This window comes from Nicotiana sylvestris, chromosome 12 (genome assembly GCF_000393655.2).
Source record: "Nicotiana sylvestris chromosome 12, ASM39365v2, whole genome shotgun sequence".
Classification (NCBI taxonomy): Eukaryota; Viridiplantae; Streptophyta; class Magnoliopsida; order Solanales; family Solanaceae; genus Nicotiana; species Nicotiana sylvestris.
Window position 1 is genome coordinate 55,077,771 of NC_091068.1, and position 22,643 is coordinate 55,100,413.

Below are 22,643 nucleotides of genomic sequence, written 5' to 3' on the forward strand. Positions count from 1 at the left end.
ACCAAGACCATCTTAGCATTGTATGGAAGCCTGAATCTCCGTTTACCGCTGCTGCATGCTTCATTCCATAGAATGCCAATTATCATCTCATCTGAATCTTAGCTTTGTCATGCCAAAAAATAACGGTTAGCTTTGTCATGCCAAGAAATAACGGTTGTAGCCGCTGGTTTTGATCATCTATTGAATGGATCAACGTTGACGTTGGTACATGCACTTCACTGTATGTTCTACTTTTTCTTCTATAGCTTCTATATTCTTTTTGAAGAAAAATGTATTTTGCAACTCAAAATCTCCAGAGGCATAACTACTCTATGATATTGAGTCCAATTCAACATTTTCAGCCACCATATTATTCATCCTCCAATATTTTAGCAATTTGAAAATTGATGTTATCCAGATACTTAAAGCGTCATTTCTGGTGCGTGACAGTTTTGAAAACCCATTATTTTCTTCATGTAGTAGTTATATTTAACTCAGTCTTAAAATAGTAATTACTCTTCGAGGAAGGGAAGGAGCGGTTTCAAACAATAATTAGCCGTCGAGAAGGCAAGGAGTGCTTTTTATTTTTATTTTTAAACAGCGAATTGATGTCCACGAACGGACGTAAGGAACCGTTACGAAGTATTGAATTTTCATCATTTTTAAAAGAAGAAAAGGCAAAATTCTGGGAAAAAAGATAAATACAGTAGCTTCCCAAAGAGAGGTGCCCCTCTATATATATATATATATATATAAGTGCGTGTATTGTCTTTGAAAGAGAGTATCACAGTTTAAGTGGGCAAAATTTGTCTCTACTTTGTGAAAAGGATGAATTTAGTAAGGTGGGTACTACGTGTTCCTCTTTCAATTCAGCTTTTTTATAACCCTCCACGAGCAAAATGACATCCCTTTCTTGCTTTTCAAAATTCTTCTTTTGCTAAACGTTTGTGCCTGTCTCATACTATCTCATTCCTATATTGCAGTTCTACTTTCCCGTCTCGCACCAGTGGATAGTAATAGCCTTGTGAAGCTTGCTATGCTACTTTACTAACACACCAATGAAAGCATTATAAGAGGGCTTTATTCCCAGAACTAAAACATAGTGATCTCCAAAAGAATTATGTCATCAAGCGTCCCTCCAAATTTAACCTACTGGGTAATTACTTGCAATCTTTAGTCTTTCTGATCAACCCTCATAATACACAAGTTATGGTTTTGCATAATTTAACCAAGAACATCTAAGTGGAAACAGTATTTACTGTTAAAAGGTTACTATCATAAACAAAAATTGTGGATATTAATTATACTAAGAAGTCACTATAGTAGTGACAGTATCTAAATCCCGAGACTTGGAACTAAGCAAATCAATCCCAGAACAACAAGCATAGCCAAATCCTCCTTTCTAAATACAGTTCACTTCAGAATTTATGTACGGTCATCCTCAAGATACTCATGTTTGTACTAAACAAAAACCTGTGTAACCTCTTAACTGGACCCCTTCCCTTCCTGTTGTGTCTAAAAAGAAAAGATTGGGACTTTGTATTACATGACTCTTGAGAATAATACTGTTGTAAGTGGAAAAGGAGAGTAAGAGACCCTTGTATGCAGTGAGTAAAATAGAGAGCGGGCAGTAATATTAGACTGCAGGGAAGATTTCTCTCCAGTAACAGAAGAATCTCAACCAATGCCCAATTTATCTCCGAGATGATTCCCATAGTTTTTGTTCAATGCCCAACTTCCTTAGCTCCATCAGACCTTGCTCAACTAAAATATAAAGTGTGAACTATTAGAAAATGAATCAGTCTTTATATGTATAAGAGTTTAGAATTGCAAGGAAGGGATCATAACTTCTAAGACAATTCAAACTAAAATATTTCAAACTCCAAAACAATGTATATACTACTTATTTTGCAATTTATATTTTGAGTGTATCATCTACATGCACAGACAACCTTATTTGTGGGAGGCATATACGTACCACTTAATAGTTAAATCTTACCGAAAAAAAGGCAATATTTGCCCCTTTACTCGAAAATAAGTTACATCTACCCGCTTCAGTTTCTTGGTATAACTACCTCATATGTTGTTCGGACTCTCCAAAAATGTCGTTGGGTGTGTCGGATCCTTCAAAAGTTGTGCATTTTTGAAGGAAACCAATACGGGTACAGCAACATTTTGGAGATACACGTTGGCAAGCCTACAATGACTTGAAGAGACCTGCCTTACTTTAATTTAAAACCCACCTATAATATCCCATATCATTAAAAAGGGGTAAGTAAGTAATTAACTAAACAAAATAAAAAGAGAAAAAGGTCACAGAGGTGCCGAAGCCCAAAGGCTTAGGCAGAAGTGCATCAAATTAAGTTTATAAAAGGGTGAAATATGAGATTCTTTGCAAAATCTCAAAGAAGCAAGATCTGGTAGGGGAGGCAGAGCACTACAGCTCCTGCACGTAATAACAGGAGCTATCACCAAGCCTTAATGAAATAAAGAGGAGGAAACTTTAGAGTCCTAGTTCAAGTTGAAGCTCCAGTACCGTGATTCTTGATTCTAAGGGATTTTCTGTCCATCTTGGGTTTCTTTTTGTGGAGAAGAACAAGGTAAATTGAATTTACTCAATACCTAATTTATTATTAGCTATTGTTCCGTTAACTAAAGGGAAAAAAACTGGAACTTAAGGTATTTTGATACATGAACTTTCTACCAAATAATTAAGATTTCTATAAGTTTAAAGCAAGCACTCTACTGTAGAGAGTATAAGTGCTTAGTAACACTACGTGTGGACAAGAGTACAGTTAATTAGTATGTCAAACAAATCAGATTCTTTTTTAGTATATTAGTTGGTTAGCAGAAGATAAGTCATATCCCGAGGAATGAAAACAGGGAAATGAATTAAGTTTAACAGAATTTAACCGACTATACTGGTACTCGTGGAGTTGATACATAAATTGGTTTTGTAACGATATAGGTAGTTGAAGTCAAACGAAGTACTCGCAGCGACAAGTTCAATATTTCGACATGAGTACAATGAGTAGTAACCTTACCGCAGTTTATGTTTCCATAACTCGCATGATTTACACATAATTGTAAATATGAATATGTTACCGCCTGGTTTGAATTTGCACGTAGGACAAGTCCTTTACTTGATATATTAAAGAAATGTTTATTTAAGATGATTAGCGTTATTTTAAATGTTCTCACTCTACTAGACATATTTTACCGTTACTTGAAATATGATTATTGTTATCGATTGAAATTACATGATTTAAATAAGAATTGAAATGTCCTGTACTTTTTTAAAAAAAAAATTCATACGAGTATCGACTGATTACAAAGACAAGCGTAAGTGGGAGGAGACTTTGAAGGATCCCCTAGCTAACGACATGTTCCTTGGACCGGGTGCACCTTGTAAATTACGGATAACCAATTACTGGACTACCATTATATTTGACTACCGTTATATTTGACTACCAATTACAGTGCACCTTGTTACCGATTTCCCTCGAATAGGGACTACCGTTATATTTGACTTCCTGCGAAGAGGTCAAAAGTTATACCGATTACATGATCCGTTCCTGGAAGCCTCCCAAAGATGAATATTTGATATTATATGGCGTTTACCGAGCTTATTACCGAATTGTTAATTGTTTCTATTTACATGAAACACATAAAGAGACTGATTATTGTTTAGTGTTTCTGAAAGGGCATTCTTAGGATATTTTTTGTTTAATATACTAGCATGTTTCGTGACATGCCTCTCTACCTTCACAAGGTAGGGATAAGGTCTGCGTACACTCTACCCCCAAACCCTACTAGGCTTGCCACGTGTATTTTTTAAGTTGGGATGAAGGATTTAACGGGTGAGGGGAAAATATGATCCAAAAGTGCAACGGTAGGGTAGTTATACTAAGAAACAGAAACAAGGGTACATGTAGCTTATTTTCGATAGGAGAGGAGCAAATATGACCCTTTTCCGTAAATCTTATTGTTGTGTTTTGACTTATTGCGGGAGGGATATACGTCTTTTGAAAGAAATAACCATATTTATTTACATATAAGTACATCAAATTATTCTGTTTATTCAACATATATTAGAAAGCTTGCATAACAACTTCATTTACTAAGCAAGATTTATTCTGCCTCTTTTAGTAATTTACTGTACTATTTACTTTACCTTTTTGGCTAATTTATCGTGGAACTTTTTATTTCAAGAAAAAGTAATATTGTAGGAGTCCTTCAACTTGTCAAAAGTCTCAGCAAAGCGTAATTAAGTAATTTTACCTCCTGCACCCTAAGCTTGTATCCACTTCTATGTTAACATTTCTCTCATCTTCTCGCCCATGCATATTTGCAACAAATATAGAAAAATAACTTAGAGATTAATCTACTGTGACATTAAAAATTCGAAGCATGACATAATTTGAAACTAATGGAGTACTACCTTGTTTATTTTACCAACTTAAGTTTTCACAACACATTTAAATAATTATTGTGTGCAATATAATAGAGATCACATGGTGGTCTAAAGAATTTAGTACTTCTAGACATGGTTTATCAAAAAAAAAACCTAGATAACAGGCTTTATAGGTGTGGAATGTACCATCAACAGCGTCATGAGAAGTTGGTGCGTGCCCACTGCGACTACTCCAAAATTGAAAATTTTTATTGGCTTTATCCTCCTGTATACCATGAGCTTTGGCTCTCCTCCAAAAGTAAGTTAGCCATGCCTAAGCAAGTGAAATTTTGAAGGCAAGCTTAGCGTAGAGAAAAGGAGCAGAGCAGTGTGAACTAAAAGATGTAATTCATCTCAATGTTGTCCTGATAAGAACAAAGTATGCTGAATTTTCAGAACTCTCCTATTATAGTGTGATAAGATACAGATTCCTATTTAAGTGAAGAAAATTGTTATTTTGCAAATTGGTAATTTATATTAAGACGTAGAATAGAACTGTTTTTACATTTATCGCACTTAGTTTTGAGAGAAGTAAGCAGACTTGTGAAAAACAAAAAAAAAAAAAAAAAGAGGAAGTACTCAATGACAAGATGATTAAGGATCCTAGCTCGCTGGATATGTGGTATAACGAGGAATCAGAAAGGTAAATGTAACTACAAGATGTATTATATACCTCCTTGAAAAGGACATCTTCAGACTCCTCGGGGCTGAGTTCTGAAAAATAATGAAAATTTTACATAATATTCTCTCTAAAAAGGATTCCAAAAAGCTGTTACAAGATCAAGGCATTGGAAAACTTATTCAAATCAGACAAGACCAGGGATTTGCCAAAACAAGCTCAAGATAGGCACACCGTTCTTTTGCCATGTCTAAGCCGATGACAAGTATGTAAATAAATAGACAAGTTTGGATGAGCACCTCGCTGTTTTCCATGTTTAAGCTAAAATCAAAGTATAACATAAAAAATTAAAAATTAAAATTAAAAATCCAAAGGAAAGAAAGTTACAAATTTTAACAGATTGAGTTGCTTGTTTATTCCAGCTAGTTAAGTAGGATTCTGTGAGAGGGGCAATTACTTTGATAAAGGAATCTAAAGACCTAAATGCAAAAATTGTGTCCTCACTAGAATGATAAATCAGATGGACTTACCAAATGCCTCGATATACTTCGGATCAATTGGTGATTTGATGTCTGCAATAATTAATTCAGATAATAAAACACAATCAATCTAGAAGGATCATACTTCTGTAGTTAAAAGAGAAGATGACTTTTAGAATTGTAGAACAGATGGAAGGAATTAACAAAAGAAAATATATAAACGAGCATCTGCATTTAAAATCAGCTGACAGGTTTGCATATGCCACAACATAGAAGATCTTATTATTGAGAAGGTAAACCTAGATGTGCTAGTATCCACACCAACTCTTTCCACCAACTCTTCCAATTGGCATGCCATTGTTGATTAAACATAAACCAACATTTTCAGCATGTCATTGTTGACTAAACATAAACCAACATTTTCAATCTCCACCTTGGTTTGCGTTTCGAGCGTGTGAACAACTCTGGCCAAAACTTCTAAGCTTACTGGGCAACCCCGTTGTAAGAAACAAGAAGAATCAAACCATTGTTGAACATACCACCTCCACCTAGCAACTGTTCTCTTCGGAGTTGCATCAGTTGATGCACACCCCCGCCAAGTCCTTGCAGTGTGCAAACTTAGCGAGCGGGACTATCTTGGTCAACATGTCTGCAGCATTATCGTCTGTGATAACCTTCACGACCTTGATAGTTCCCTCATCAATAACATCTCGAATAAAATGAAATCTGACAGCAGCAATAAGCATATCATCAACATACAACAGTAAATAAATCATTGAGTTACCAGACATCTTCTTGTGATACACACAGCTATCAAATGCACTCCTTGAGAATTCATGTGTAGTCATGAATGCATCAAACCTCTTGTACCACTGTCTAGGGGATTGCTTCAAACCATACAAAGACTTCTTTAGTTGGCATACGTGATCTTCTTTTCCCTCAGCTAGGAAACCTTCAGGTTGATCCATATAGATTGTCTCTTCTAGATCACCGTGTAAGAAAGCAGTTTTGACATCAAGTTGTTGAAGCTCCAAGTCAAATTGTGCAACCAATGCTAGTAGCACGCGAATTGAGCTATGCTTCACGACCGGAGAGAAAATCTCATTGTAGTCAATTCCCTCCTTTTGGCTGAAACCTTTTGCAACCAATCTCGCCTTGAACCTAGCATCTTCCACTTCAGGAATTCCCTCTTTCTTTCGGTAGACCCACTTGCATCCAACTGTCCTCTTCCCCTTTTGTCTTTTCACTAAGACCCATGTCTGATTCTTGTGAAGAGACTCCATCTCTTCAGTCATGGCTAACCGCCATTGTGCGGCATCCTTGCAAGAAGTTGCTTCAATATACGAGGAGGGCTCCAGATCTTTAATCTCTTCTTGTGCAGCTACGAACGCATATGCAATCAAGTTTGCTTGATTTATAAGGCGTTCCGGTTCTCGTGTCTGCCTCTTCTCCCTCCCCTTCGCAATTGTGTATGGTTCATTGACAGCAAGTTCTTCAACGCCTACATCTTCTGACTCATCTTTAACCTGAGTCTCTTGATCCTTTTCCTTGGCAAGCTCCACCGGAAGCTCCACCTGCTCGTTGTTCTTGTTTCCTGAAAACTCCACGGAAACTTTACGGGGATCAAGTATAGAGGATTCATCGAAGGTGACATCTCTACTAACTATAAATTTGAGTAAAGACAAACACCAAAGTTTGTACCCTTTTACTCCATCCACATACCCTACGAATATGGCCTTCTTAGCCCTTGGTTCAAGCTTTCCTTCATTAACGTGATAATAAGCTGGACACCCAAATACTCGTAAGTATGAATAGTTAGAGGGTTCACCTGACCATACCTCATTCGGAGTCTTAAAGTCAATTGCCGATGCTGGAGATCGATTGACAATATGAGCAGCAGTGTGAACTGCTTCAGCCCAAAATACTTTGGACATTTTGGCTTGTAGGAGCATACAACGAGCCTTTTCAAGAAGAGTTCTGTTCATTCTCTCGGCAACTCCATTCTGCTGTGGGGTATGCCTGACAGTCCTATGTCTTGAGATCCCATGAACCTTGCAGAATTCATTAAACTCTTCATTGCAAAACTCCAAGCCATTGTCTGTGCGAAGATACTTGATTTTCCGCTCCATTTGATTTTCAACCAAAATCTTCCACTCTTTAAATGCTTCAAAAGCATCACTTTTTGCCTTCAAAAAATACACCCAAACCTTTCGTGAGAAATCATCAATAAAAATGAGAAGATACCTCTTTCCGCCCTTCGATGGAAGTTTAGAAGGACCCCATAAATCTGAATGGATGTAGTCTAGCACTCCTCTTGTCTTGTGTTTGCCAGTGCTGAAGCTGACCTTCTTCTGCTTCCCTAGAACGCAGTGCTCACAGAAGTCAAGCGTGCTGATCTTCTCACCTTCCAAAAGTTTACGATTGCTCAACATCTCCAGTCCACGTGCGCTCATATGACCCAGTCTCATGTGCCATAGTCTTGCCTTGTCATCATTAGATAACTGCACTGTAGATGCATTTGCAGAGCCAACAATGGTGCTTCCGGCCAATGTGTAAAGGCCGTTCTCCAGCTTGCCTTTCAGCATGACTAAAGAACCTTTAGTCACCTTCATAGTTCCTGCTTCGCTCATGTACCTGTAGCCTTGTTCATCCAGAGTACCCAAGGAGATCAAATTCTTCTTCAGATCAGGAACATGACGGACTTGTGTAATAGTCCTCACGATTCCATCATGGCAGCGAACCCGAACTGAGCCAATGCCAACTATTGCACAAGTTGCATTATTGCCCATTACTACGGTTCCTCCACTTTTCTCGTAGCTGCTAAACCAGTCTTTTCGGAACGTCATATGCAGAGTACAAGCAGAGTCTAACACCCATTTGTTTTCATAACTACTATTATTATTACACGATGTTGTTAGTACATAATCATTATCAAAATTATGTACCTGTTCAACTGTAGATGCACTCGCCTTTTCCTTGGACTTTGACATTGGGCAGTCTCGTTCAAAGTGCCCCTTCTTGCCACAACCCCAACACTCTGTATTCTTCTTGTTCACACGAGACTTTGATCTGTGCTTTGATTTGCTCTTTCCCTGTTGGCTAGTCCGGCCTCTCACAAAGAGCCCACTTGCCTGGTCATCTCTATCTCCTTCAATGTGCCTCCGCACATCACTAGAGTTAAGTGTCTGCCGCACTTGCTCAAGCTTGATAGGCTCCTTGCTATACATCATTGAATTCTCAATATCACGATATCCTGAAGTCAATGAAAATAGCAAAGCACATGCAAGCGTCTCCTCCTCCCTTTTAATTCCTGCAATCTGTAAGTCCATGACAAGTTTATTAAACGCATCTAAATGATCTTGTAACGAAGTACCTGGCCCCATCTTAAATGTGTGAAGACGCCGTTGTAACAACATTCTTGTTGTCACTGATCGGTCTTGGTATAGCCCTTCTAGCTTTTCCCACAACTGTTTGGCCGTCTCTTCGGTACCCGTACTCACTTCACAAAGCACGTTAGGTGCAAGGGATAGTTGGATTGCACTCAATGCATCCCCTTCAATCTTCTCCTTGTCGGGAGCTGATATATCCGTAGGATACTTTCCGTCAATAGCATGGATTGAACCTTCCCTCCGCAGTAACGCCATCATCTGGATCTTCCAGATATTGAAGTTGTTGCGTCCATTGAATCTATCAATTTCAAACTTCATGGAACTCATATTTGCTTGTTCTTTCTCCTTGGATCGTTAAAGAATCCTGTCGCTCTGATACCAATTGTTAGCGGAAACGTAAAAGAAAGAACACAAGATTTAACGTGGTTCGGATCAAAATAATCCTACGTCCACCAGAGAACAGTTGCCTTTTTAATATTAACAAAGGAAGGGGAGAGTTCCCAATTACACTTAAGAGAATTTCTCTCTTAACTCTCTACTCACTACAATGTGTTGTATTATTTTTGGGATGGTTTCTACAAATGAAGGAGTGCATCTATTTATAGAGGTAAAGACCTCCTCTTGATGTCATTGGTGACATCAAACTACCTCCTCTTGATGTCATGGGTGACATCAAAGGAGGAAGCTTCCTCCTAGCATCCACACCAACTCTTTCCACCAACTCTTCCAATTGGCATGCCATTGTTGACTAAACATAAACCAACATTTTCAATCTCCACCTTGGTTTGCGTTCTCTAACAAGACTAAAACCTATTCTCGACTAGCTGATATCACCTATATGCATCTTTTCTTTCATTGTGCCCTATTTGTGTTAGATAGCTATGTAAACAACGTAAATTAGTCCGAGTCCCACATAAAATAGGAGGAGGATATGTATTATATAAATAGAGCTCACTGTATTATAATTGAATAGAATATCAATAATATTTTTCTCCCGCGTTTTCTCAAATGGTACCAAAGCAATCGTGAGAGATTTATCGCTGTGCATAAATTTCAGCGACTCTGGAAAGAGAAATCAGTCAACCGGAAGTCTTTTTCCGGCAAACACAGGTCTGTCACAAGTAAAAAAAATCATTATTTGTCAGTGTTGTGCAAAAACCAACACTACCACGAAGTAGATCGGCCTCCGGCGACCAGCCCATAAAAAAAACTCTGTCACAAGACCTTCCACTCTCCCTCACGCGCTGCCGGAAGAAAATTTTCCGAGGAAGTTCCGACGTCACGCGTCGACGCCTGGGGCACCTTCCGACCATTTTTTGCGACAACTCTTCAGGACAGCTTGTTCCCCTTGCAATTCCGAGCCTACCCATCCAATTTAAACGAAATTCCAACCACTTTTATATTTTTTCGGCGTGAACAATATCTTCCAGAAAATTTTCTGATTTTTCCGGAGTGAACATTATAATGTCATTCGTATCAGAAGCCTTTGACTCACAATCCGTTGGATCCAATGCATCGAATCCAATCCAGATGGTTTCTTTACCGGATTATATTGAGTTCCTTCAGTACAAAGCATGTAAACAGACATCTTCAGGGATAGCTTCCGTTGTTCAAACAGGTAGTAGCGTGACTTGTGTCTCCCAGTCTTCAACCTCCGAGCCTTGGGTCATTGATTCAGGTGCATCTAATTATATTTCTGGTAACAAATCTCTTTTCACTACTATTTCATATTCTCAATCTCAATCTCAATCTCTTCCAACAGTCACAATCGCCGACGAGTCACAAACCATAGCAACTGGAATAGGTCAAACAAGTCCACTTCCTTCCTTACTTTTAGATTTAGTTCTTTATGTTCTCGATAGTCCTTTTAATCTCATAGTCGTTAGTTGCTTAGCCAAATCACTTAAATGCTCTATTTTATTTTTTGATGACCTTGTTTTTATACAAGAATGCAGTACGAGGCAGATCATTAGTACTGAGCATGAATCAAATGGACTTTATTACCTTATCCTTGCTTTTATCACATGAACTCAAATCTTGTCTTTCTTCAACAACTTGTTATGTTACTGGTTGGGACATTTCAGTTTGTCAACACTTCAGAAAATGGTATCTGGATTATCTCACTTGCCCACTCTAGAGTGTGAGTCATGTCAGCTCGGGAAGCATACTCGCTCTCATTTCCCTCGGTGTCCTGATACTCGAGCAGAGTCACCTTTCACTTAAGTCCTTTCAGATGTTTGGGGTCCTAGTCGAGTCAGTTCTACCTTGGGATTTCACTACTTTGTCAGTTTCATTGATGATTATTCCCGATGCACTTGGATATTTTTGATGAAAAATCAATCTGAATTGTTTTCTATTTTCCAAACTGTCAACGCTGAAATTCAAAACCAATTTGGGGTTTCTATCCGCACATTTCGTAGTGATAATGCCCTAGAGTATTTGTCTTCCCCATTTCAGCAATTTATGAACTCTCATGGAATCATCCATCAAACATCTTGTCCGTACACATCTCAATAAAATGGGATAGCTGAAAGAAAGAGTAGACATCTCATTGAAACTGCTCATACCCTACTCATACAGTCTCATCTTCCGTTGCGTTTTTGGGAGGATGCAGTTCTCATATCTTGTTATCTTATTAATCGTATGTAGTCCTCAGATATCACGTGTTTTGGTCATAACCTCACTCCAGGAAAAGATAAGTTAGCTCCTTGTGCTCTTAAGTGCATATTTTTGGGTTACTCGAGAAAGCAAAAGGGATATTGATGTTATTCACCTGACCTCCAGCTGTACCTTATGTCCGTTGATGTTACCTTCTTTGAAACCCAGTCATACTTCACAAGTCCAGCTGATCACTTAGATATTTCTGAGGTGCTACCAGTTCCATCTTTTGGAGATTCAGTCACTATTTCTCGTTCATCTTACTCCACAATTCCAGCTCCACCACCTAAAACTCCAGTTTCAGCTCCCCCGCCTACAGCTCCACCACTTCTAACTTATCATCGTCGTCAGCGCCCAGCATCAAACCCAGCCGATTCACGTCCTGCACCTGACCTTGCTCCTACTGCAGACTTGCCTCCTCTTAGTCAGTGATTGCACTTCGAAAAGGTATACGATCCACACTTATCCCCACAATGTCGGTTTAAGTTATCATCGTCTATTATCACTACATTATGCGTTTGTATCATCTTTGTCCTCTGTTTCCATCCCTAAGTCTACAGGTGAAGCATTATCGCATTCAGGGTGGTGAAAGGCTATGATTGATGAGATGTCTGCTTTACATACGAGTGGTACTTAGGAGCTTGTTCATCTTCCTTCAATTAAATCTACTATTGGTTGTCGTTAGGTGTATGTAGTCAAAGTTGGTCTAGATGGCCAAGTTGATCGACTTAAGGCTCGTCTTGTTTGCCAAAGGGTATACTCAGATATTTGGGCTCGATTATAGTGATACTTTCTCTCCCGTGGCTAAAATAGCATCAATCCGGCTTTTTCTATCCATGGTTGTTGTTCGCCACAGGCCTCTCTATCAATTGGACATTAAGAATGTTTTTCTTCACGGTGATCTTGAGGGTGAGGTTTATATGGAACAACCACCTAGTTTTGTTGCTCGGGGGGAGTCTAGTGGTCTTGTATGCCGATTGCGCAGGTCACGATATGATTTGAAACAGTCTCTTCGGGCTTGGTTTGGTAAGTTCAGCACAGTAATTCAGGAGTTTGGCATGACTCGTAGTGAAGCTGATCACTCTGTATTTTATCGGCATTCTGCTCCAAATCTCTGTATTTATCTAGTGGTTTATGTTGACGATATTGTTATTACCTGCAATGATCAGGATAGTATTACTAGTTTGAAAAACCATCTCTTTCAGCACTTTTAGACTAACGAACTACGCAGATTAAAGTATTTTCTAGGTATTGAGGTCGCTCAATATAGTTCAGGTATTGTGATCTCACAACAGAAGTATGTCTTGGACATTCTTGAGTAGACACGAACGACAGGTTGTAGACTTGTTGATACTCCTATGGATCTGAATTCTAAACTTCTGCAAGGACAGGGGAAGCTGCTTAATGATCTTGCAAGATATAGGCGGCTAGTTGGTAAATTAAATTACCTCACAGTGACCGGACCTGACATTTTCTTTCCTATGAGTATTGTGAGTCGGTTTATGGATTCTCCATGTGATAGTCATTGGGATGCAGTTGTCCACATTCTTCGGCATATAAAATCAGCTCCGGGCAAAGGATTATTGTTTGTGGATCAAGGCCATGAGCAGACTGTTGGATACTCAGTGTTGATTGGGCAGGATCACCTTTTGATAGACGTTCTATGTCTGGATATTGTGTTTTAGTAGGATGTAATTTGGTATCTTGGAAGAACAAGAAACAGAATGTGGTTGCTCGATCTAGTGCAGAAGCAGGCTATTGAGCAATGGCTATGGCAACATGGGAGCTAGTTTGGATCAAACAGTTGCTCAGGAGTTGAAATTTGGTGAGATCAGCAAGATGGAACTTATGTGTGATAATCAAGTTTCCCTTCATATTGCATCAAATCTGGTGTTACATGAGAGAACTAAACACATTGAGATTGATTGTCACTTCGTTAGAGAAAAGATACTCTTAGGAGATATTACTACAAAGTATCAGCTTGCAGATATTTCACCAAGTCTCTCACTAGTCCTCGTATTAGTTACATATGCAACCAGCTCGGTACATATGATTTGTATGCATCGATTTGAGGGAGTGTTAGATAGTTATGTAAATAACGTAAATTAGTTTGAGTCCCACATAGAATAGGAGTAGGATATGTATTGTATAAATAAGACTCACTGTATTATAATTGAATAGAATATCAATAGTATTTTTCTCTCGTGCTTTCTCACAATCTGCATTGATTCCAAGAATTTGCAGGTTTTTTGGGAACTTCCTTCCATGTGATTTTTGGTCTACTCGTCCCCTTTTAACACTTTCATTCACCATATTTTTACACCTACAGACTGGTACATATGTAGGTCGATGTGGAATATGACTGAACCATCGTAAGCGATCTTTTCTCATTTATCCCCAGTGCGTGCTACTTGCATCTTCTGGCGAAAGTCAGATGCAACCCCCAAATTTTTTTAAGAGAAGCTTGCAACACTAAAAGTATTGGGGTATTAACCCCATGAGATTCTTGTCCTTCCGAGTTCATTTAGAGTCTGCCTCCCACAGGGTGAGCCATGAGGTGAGTCCCAGCTTGTGATTCCCAATTTTGCCTTGAAAATTACTGGTTATTGATATAAAGAGCTCAATTTATTCTTCGACATTTTCATGAGAACATGTGGAGGCAGGCAACCAGTTACCATTTTATTTGTTAACAAACAAAAAAGGAAAAAACTGCAAGACAACTGTCATGTAAAGTTTCTGCACTACATAACAATGATGTACCATTTGCTTCCTATCATATAGAAGTCTATAATTTGAAAAGACATAACGGTACAGGTGGATATCTACATTAGGATAGAGGGTATAAACAGCCCTAAATTTTAATATTAAGATTTATGAGGCAGAGCATTTCAAGCAGCAAACCACAATCCTTGACCGTAGAGTCTCCATTGACAGATTTATAAATGTGCAAACAAATGACAGCTGATTAGAGCATGCAACACATACATTTATTTGCAAGCAGGGCTTAAGGAAGTTCAGAGATCTGTACAGAAGCATCTGAACATATCAATAGTTAATTACATGTTTAAGAATCAGACGAGAAAAACCTGAAATTGATGTTCGAGTGGAGTTTGGACGTCGTTGCTGAGCCAGTGCAAGCACTATGGCATCCTCAACCTGGATCAAGGATATCATTAAATGGTAATGCAGTGCTCTATTCTTCCACCTAGAAAGGAGAATAAAAGAATACTAGACCCTGGTGGACAACGTTTCTACTTGCAAGTGATTATTTACACACACACACACACACACACTTCTAGAAAAAAGTAGCAAAAGAATTGAATGGAGTAGATTTCATCCCTATCAATATGCACTTGGTGTTCCAAATCCTGGGACTGGCCTGATGTTGGCCCATGCCTTTATCCCTCGGCTGAACACCATAACTAACATAATTCCACCCATCCTAGTATAAAAGCAATGATTTTCACTTTCTGTAATAACTACGTGTGATCAATATGGTACATATTCAGTAGGTCTTCTCTTATTTTACCAATTCTTTTTATTAATCTCAACTTATGATTTAACAAATTCATAATACCAATCTATATCGATCATATTCTTCTTAAACTGCATAAGTGGAAATTTTGAAGTTGAAATTGATCATTGACTTGGTGATCATTAGTACTGGAAGCTAAAGTTTAGAAACAGGGCAACGAATGCATGTTGTATTTTGTTCAAGGAACCAAAAAAAATACAGAAGCAAGAACTAGATAATGACTCTAGTTATTAGAGTAACCTTCAAGGAAACAAGTTCATTCAAGCCCATTTCAACAGAAAGCATGCTTTCTATATTTCCTTCTCCAGTGAGATCATTCAAATCCCGAACAAGATTACCCCTCTCTGGATTGTCATAACCTGCAAAAGAGAACACTAAGAACTCATCAATGCCCATTGAAAAAGTCTACCATTTACACAGACAAGTAGCTAGGTTTAATCATGCTTGCCTTTTTCCAAAAATTCTTCCTTTGCCTTTTGTCCAGCAGAGATAACCAATTCAAAAGGAAGAGGTGCAAAGGATGACCAGTACTCGTGTTTTGAAGCAGCAATATCTGCACAAATACCTGGAAGAGAAAAAAGAGCAACATTAACTTTACACTCAAAACTGGTAACACTTCTTATATACAAAGCACTAAGACAAGAACAGAGGGGTACACGGGGTCAACGCTTACAAAAAATAAAGCATTGAGTGGACACAAATGCAATTAGAACCTAGCAGCAGACAGAGCATTCATCTGCGGCAAAATAGCAAAAGAAGTATCCAATTGATGCAATCCATTACGAAAAGTCAATCTCCTTTTGTATAGTTGTAAAACAATGTAATGATAGTTAATTTGCATTAAGTTTTCTAAGTGAGGTTACTGGCACTGATATCACTTATTATATGTTCCCTCTTTGCATTGTCACATTTGGAGTAAAAAGCGCTTCCTTACAATCTAACAATATTCAAATGCGCTATTGTAATTTTTGCGTCTCATTTATTGATTTTCTATCTCTTATGTACTTTTTTGCCTCTTTTTTCGAAAGCTAAATTGACATGACTTGGGGGACTTCATAAAACCATTTCAAGTCTATAACTAATGATCAAAGGTTGGTATGAGCAGCATAGACAGGAAATATCAAAGGAAAAAGGAAAGGGTTGAAGTCAGGAAAAAATGTTTTTCTACTTCAGACAGTAGAGATCTAGTGTAACTAGGAAAAAGACAAATCTCGGATGCATTACTTACCAAACTGAGCTGCTAAACCCCAATAACGTGCAAGCCAGCATCTTTTAAGAACAACATCTTCCTGCAATATGAATATGCCAGGAAGTTAAAGTATTGTAATGAAAAATTATAATTACGAAAGCAGTATAAAAAGGTGCAGCTAGATACCATCTCATTCTGGGTTAAAACCATCCTTTGTGTCATAGAGCGTAGAGTTTTAACCTCAGATTCAGCCCCTTGAAGTTGATATACAGCAGCAGCTGCGTCCTCTTTTGCTTTCTAGGTCAAACATAGTATTAAAAAATTAGATAAAACAAACCAGACATTCAGTAGCATTACATGGTGGTCATGTTCACCTGAACATTAGAACAGAGGTTTGCAAGTTCCACATCTATCCCATTCTTGGCTTGTTTTGCGTCTTTCAGTGCAGCCTGCATCAATTAATCTTCCACTATGATTGAAATTGCAGTACACTTGAAAGCAGTTACACAGACAGAACAATGCTGATGTAACATGTGGGCATGGTATTCAAGGAAGACTCAGACAGATTAACTTATAAAGAATAACATAAACTTCTACTTAAAAGTTTATTGAGAATAAGGAAATGAATATACTCTACCATGTGTCCATACTAAAAGTAATCATATGGCCCGTGCTACTCTGACCCTGTGTTTGTGTCTGTATTTTCCTAAATATGTGGAGTAATGTCTAGCCATACAGGCCAAGATAAACTTTTTCTTCTGTATTCTGCTATTCATTCGATGATGAATGATTTTTAGTATTTTATGCTTTTTAAATAAACTTCCTCTCAAACAAAAAGCCAGAGACAAGAATCAGCCTGACAAATTAATCTGCAATTAACTCAATATCCCCACTGACCTCCCTTTGGCGCAAAGAGGCTTCCTTCCTGCAAATGATAAAAAGTCTTATCATGATATATACATATCCACCAAAAACGAATCTTATCATCGTATTAACACAAAATTCAGTGCAAAGATGAATACGTGGAAGACTTTTACCTGCTTAACAACTTTGCTTCTAAAGATACTCCTTCTCCAAGTGCTGCAACCTGATGCATAAGAAATGCCTTTCAACTGTCAGATGAAGTTTAAATTGAAGATGCCCATGGTGCATAAGTCATAAAATAAGAATCAATAACATTTATCCAGCAAAATTTCCAAATAAGGTGTTTATAATCATTATCATCTCTTTTCTTTTTTGTGATAAAGGAGGTGTTCATACTAGAATGACACGCTGATTATGTTTAAGGTTTTCGCTTCTTACTTATCAAAATACAAAGATAAAAACATAAGTTTATTGCTTTCATTCTCTTTCAGGGTTTTTGTCTAAGATAGCTAGTGGCAATATTGTGTCTTACTATTTCGCTTTTCAGTGTAGCTATCGCTTTTGCTTTGCATCTTTAGTCTGGATTTCATGTTGTTCATATTTTTCCTATGATTTCTGTGGTGATACTAATATTGTCTTCTTTTATCTTTTTGTTTTCTTGAGCCAAGGTTCTTTCGGAAACAGCCTCTCTACTCCTTCGGGGTAGGGGTAAGGTCTGCGTACACACTACCCTCCCCAGACCCTACTAATGGGATTTTACTGGGTTGTTGTTGTTGTTCTCTGTCAGGTAAACAAGTAAAATTCCACTAATGAAGCACTGAGGCTCTTATACACTGGAGGGGGAAAACAAATGAATATTACAAGTTTTCCAGACAAAGGATTATTACACAATTTGGCATAACAATGGCATAACCTGTTTCTCAAGCTCCTTCACTCTAGCTTCTGCTTCATCGTAACTCATTTCAGTACCTCTAAGCTGCACAAATAATTCGCAACTTCAGTATAAACACATGCAGAGATGCATAGCTTAATGCAAATAAAGCAGAGGAAAAGAATTGCTGAAACATGCACCTTTCCAAGCAGATTTTCATTTTCTTCTTGTAGCATATCAAGCTGCCAAAAAAGTAAAGGTTAGAGCAGAAAGGAGGCACTGAAGTCAAGTGGTATATCCAAGTGTTTACATGCATAAAGAGACAGCAGGTACTTTACTTGTCTGATGACTGAATACTATGCATGTAAGAATAGAAAGGTATCAATTTGATAGCAAAAAGAACATACTTCATCATGAAGCGCAGAAGCAGCACGGTTATCTCCTGTATCTTTCAAGTTAAATTGTCTTAAATCTGGCGAGAATCTGCATTACAAGTTAGATGATGAGTGCAGAGAAAAGGAACTGAATCTTGCTAAAGCATCTTCTGCATATATATGGAGGAAGCTCATGCGCCTTAAGACACTTGCACTGCTTCAGTCTTGCCATTAACAGAACTACACGAGAACAGAAGGTTTAGGCCAGTCCAACATCCTTTTGAACTATCATAGCAATAGCATACAATCAAAAGGCAAATATTTTTAGACTTAAAAAATTTATTAATGACACAATTGCAAGAACTTGGTAAACTATGGAATATGTAACAAGCAGAAGATACAACCCACAAAAGAAAAGAAAAAACACATGTTTTAGACCCTTTGCTCCAGCTGCTTGTTCATGGGAATGTTAGACTGAAAAGAAAAAAAGGAAAACCAGAAAAAGAAGCTCATTATACCTTTTCTCTCTCAGCTTGTTGGTTGGAGGCTCGATTGGGGGTATAGGTGAAGGAGTCTTCACAGGCTGTCGGGTACTTGGTATTGATGGTGGAGGACGAGTTGGCACATTTGCTCTTCCTGCTGATGTTGAACGAAGAGACGACGGGTTTTCCTCAACAAAATTCCTAGCTAGCTACTCACAGAAGCAGCAAATGGAGACAATTATCATACAGAGGTAATTACAACTCAAACTAACATGTCACTGCATATGCTCATCTAGATTAAATTTGTTTAACTGTATCCCCTCCGTACTTTATATCACAATTTTTAGGAAAAACCCAGAATTATCCAAAGAGATTTAACAACTAGCCAGTCTCTTGAGCTAGAGCCACTTTCTGAAGGGAGCCAACACAAAGATTTTCAGAGCTTTTTTGCAATACGGTTGAAGAACAGAACTTATATAACTGAAATCAGTTACAAATGCAGTTCAATTTGAACACATTCATACTGGATTATACTTCATTATCTATGTAGAAGTGAAATGTTGTCAATATTTCAGAACTCTCCGGTCTCCATCAAAACAACAGCAACGCTGAAGCTAAATCTCATAAAGTAACATACACACACAAGGAAATGTAAATCAAGACTGGATAAGCAGATCGAGGTCTTGATATTACCAGAGGGGAAGATGATCTACTATTATTGAGCTTAGCGGACTGAATAGCCGCAGCATTAGTGTTGTTGGTAGCATTAGTGTTGTCGGTAGCACTAGTGCCGTTGGAACGGGAAAAAGAGGGAGGTGCAAATCGGAATCCAAGATCATCATTATCATCGTCGTCATCGTCATTACCAGCAGAAGCAGCTTGTGAGGCCATGACTTGAGCGAGGCGCTGGGCAGCAGCTTTTGCAGCAACATTCTGAGTGCGCTTAATGTTGGACATCATGCCGCCGGAGACTGAGGAAGACCGGCCATGATGATGTGGACGTCCAGGTGATGAAGACCCGGAAATCAGAGTCGGAGCTGCTCCGGATTCGCTGCTCCATTTCCTTAACTGCCTTGGACTTGCTGTTCTCGCCCGATCCATTTTAATACTAGTTGTTGATGAGTTCAGTACAAAATTATTTAGGTTACGAAATGGTGAGGGAGAATGTAGGTCGAAACTGGCTAGATTTGGGGGTTCATTATTACAGAAGCTTCTCTTCTCCGCCGGAGAGATTGACGGAGACAGATATTTGCCTTGTACAGTTGGAGCCAATTACCATCAATAAACTTTTAAAATCACTCGGTCCGTCGAGTGAGCCAAAATTTCTCAAATTATTTTAGTTAAGTCACTCTTTCTTCTTGATCCACTATTTTCAAAATAGTTGGCAACTTGGCATTTACATGCTTTTGCAATTGACTAGATAATATGTATGTGTGTTGCACATAAATTTTTAGTAAGAACTTTTCTGTGAAAAAATAACTAACTAAATTTAGTAATAAATTATACGTTGAAATGATCATTATAAAGTAATTAACATGATAAAAATACAGTATTCATTTAAATACTAAAATATACTTGAATTCAAAATGATATCGCCTTAGAGGGTGTTTGGATTGCCTTATTTTAAGCGCTTATTGGCTTTTAAGCACTTTTTTAGTTTGTGTGGTGTTTGGCAATGATAAAAGTGCTTAAAAGCACTTACTTTTAGGTATAAAAAGTACAAAATAAGCCAAAAGCTAAAAGTTGGGTATTACCAACTTATGACTTTTGGTTTTTAGCTTAAAAACTACTTTTTATAAGCCAATCCAAACACCCTCTTATTCTATAAAGATGATCAATTTAGTTAAGTTAGAAAGTATCTAATTTACAGTGTATAAATATTTAGTGTGTTAATATCATATCTAATTCTTCTTTATAGATGACGTTTTTCGTGTAGATTTTCTATAACTTTGGCTTCTCTCTCTTAAAAGTAAAATATATAATTGTCCATCTTTAAATCACCTCCAAACAGTATTACTTTTTTCTATTGTACTTTGACAATTATTTATAAAGTTATGTCAAATTTACCTTATGACGTATATAACACAAGTAAAATTATTATTGCTTTATCATATTCAAAGCAATAAAATATTAATTCATGTTCTGATAAATCAAGTCCATTGTACTTTGACAATTATTTATAAAGTTAATGTCGAATTTACCTTATGACGTATATAACTCGAGTAAAATTATTACTGCTTTATCATATTCAAAGCAATAAAATATTAATTCATGTTCTGATAAGTCAAGTCCATGATTAAAAATGTTAGAAAAATATATATTTTAATACAAAAATAATAGCAGATAAATATATATTTTTGTATATATGTGATGTGACATCCCGGCCAGTCGTCTCATGAGTTACCGCTCTGTTTCCCCCATTTCTACTTCTTATTGCTTTGTTTATCGGTTCTATATGTGATCGGGTTGGTTGGCTCGGGTTCGGAAAGGTTTTGGTAAGGTTTGAGACACTTAGTCTCTTTTGAGGAAGCTTAAGTTGGAAAAGTCAAACGGATGTTGACTCGTGTGTTAGAGGGCTCGGATGTGAGTTTTGATGGTTCCGATAGTTTCGGGAGGTGATTTGAGACTTAGGAGCGTGATCGGAATGTGTTTTAGAGGTCCGGAGTAGATTTAGGCTTGAATTGTCGAAATTGAAATTTTGGCGTTTTCCGGTTGATAGGTGAGATTTTGATATAGGGGTTGGAATGAAATTTCGAGAGTTGTAGTAGTTCCATTGGGTCATTTGGGATGTGTGTGCAAAATTTCAGGTCATTCGGATGTGGGTTGGTATATTTTTTTATCAAAAGCGTAATTCGAAAGATTTTGAAAACTTAGGCTTGAATCCGATGTATTTTAGCTGATTCGATGTTGTTTGAGCTGTTTTGAAGATTGGTATAAGTTTAGATGGTGGTATATGATGTGTTTGTGCTTTTGGTTGAGGTCCCGGGGGCCTCGGGGTGATTTCGGATGGTTGGCGGAAAAAATGGAAATTGGAAATGGCAGCTGAAGTTGTAGTCTGTCGTCATAACCGCACCTGCGGCTAGGGGACCGCAAGTGCTGGCTCGCAGAAGCGAAAAGGGAGCCGCAAATGCAGCCAAGTGGAAGGTTAGCTGGAACCGCAAAAGCGATCGAGGAAGCGCACCTGCGATGGCGCAGGTGCGATATTTTAACTGCAGATGCGGAAGTGGTCAAGTAAGTGGAAACCGCATGTGCGGTGGTCTAGACCGCAGAAGAGGTAAAAGGGTCGCAGGTGCGAAATGCCTGGGCCACTAGGTATAAATTATTTCCTTCGCGATTTTTGAGTTGTTTTTCACCATTTCAAGTCGGTTTTGGAGCTTTTTTGGAAGATTTTGAAGAGGGAATCAAGGGATATCGTCTGGAGGTAAGATTTTTAAGTCTAATAATCGATCATATGGTATTATTTCACGGATCAGAGCTGTAATTATGGAAATTTAATGGTTGAAATTTGGGAAACTAGGGCTTGGTATTGGAGACATTGGCTTGAGGATTTGAAGGGTCACTTGTGGTCGGATTTTGGGACTTTTGATATGTATGAACTTGTGGGGAGATAAGGAATCTATTGATATAAATTTTTTCGAATTTCGAGACGTGGGCCCGGAGTTCAAATTTTGGTTAATTTCAAGATTTATGTTGTAAATTGATTATTTTCGCATGGGCTTCGTTCTCTTGGCATATTTTGACGTTGTGATTC

The 22,643-nt window shown here is 38.0% G+C and overlaps 1 protein-coding gene and 1 long non-coding RNA gene across 3 annotated transcripts; one reads left to right on the plus strand and one right to left on the minus strand.

Annotated features, from left to right (window-relative positions):
• Positions 1-1,220: 1,220 nt before the first annotated feature.
• LOC104230617 (coiled-coil domain-containing protein SCD2) lies at positions 1,221-20,260 on the minus strand. 2 transcript variants are annotated; one of them, XM_009783476.2, is made up of 18 exons: positions 19,586-20,260; positions 18,929-19,101; positions 18,444-18,519; positions 18,237-18,278; positions 18,079-18,141; positions 17,339-17,388; positions 17,199-17,226; positions 16,676-16,750; positions 16,488-16,598; positions 16,341-16,401; positions 15,561-15,677; positions 15,353-15,471; positions 14,664-14,733; positions 5,582-5,623; positions 5,106-5,146; positions 4,580-4,706; positions 4,261-4,309; positions 1,662-1,743 (listed from the first exon to the last, which is right to left on the minus strand). In XM_009783476.2, the coding sequence occupies exons 1-18, from the start codon at positions 19,991-19,993 to the stop codon at positions 1,740-1,742; spliced, it is 1,656 nt and encodes a 551-aa protein (XP_009781778.1). In that variant the 5' UTR covers positions 19,994-20,260; the 3' UTR covers positions 1,662-1,739. The 2 variants fall into 2 exon arrangements, with proteins under 2 accessions (XP_009781777.1, XP_009781778.1); XM_009783475.2 differs by lacking the exon at positions 4,261-4,309 and having other exon boundaries at positions 1,221-1,743.
• Positions 19,057-19,744, plus strand: LOC138884385 (uncharacterized). The gene is made up of 2 exons (XR_011404581.1): positions 19,057-19,143; positions 19,468-19,744. It is a non-coding gene; the product is annotated as an uncharacterized lncRNA (long non-coding RNA).
• Positions 20,261-22,643: the final 2,383 nt, after the last annotated feature.

Excerpts from the sequence above, each read along its gene's own strand:
- LOC104230617 (XM_009783475.2), bottom strand. The coding sequence starts at position 19,993 with ATGGATCGGGCGAGAACAGCAAGTCCAAGGCAGTTAAGGAAATGGAGC. Across the intron at positions 15,472-15,560 it reads GGAAGAATTTTTGGAAAAAG|GTTATGACAATCCAGAGAGG; the intron begins GCAAGCATGATT and ends TCTCTTTTGCAG. Across the intron at positions 1,744-4,579 it reads TTCTCATGACGCTGTTGATG|TTGAGCAAGGTCTGATGGAG; the intron begins GTACATTCCACA and ends TTTATATTTTAG.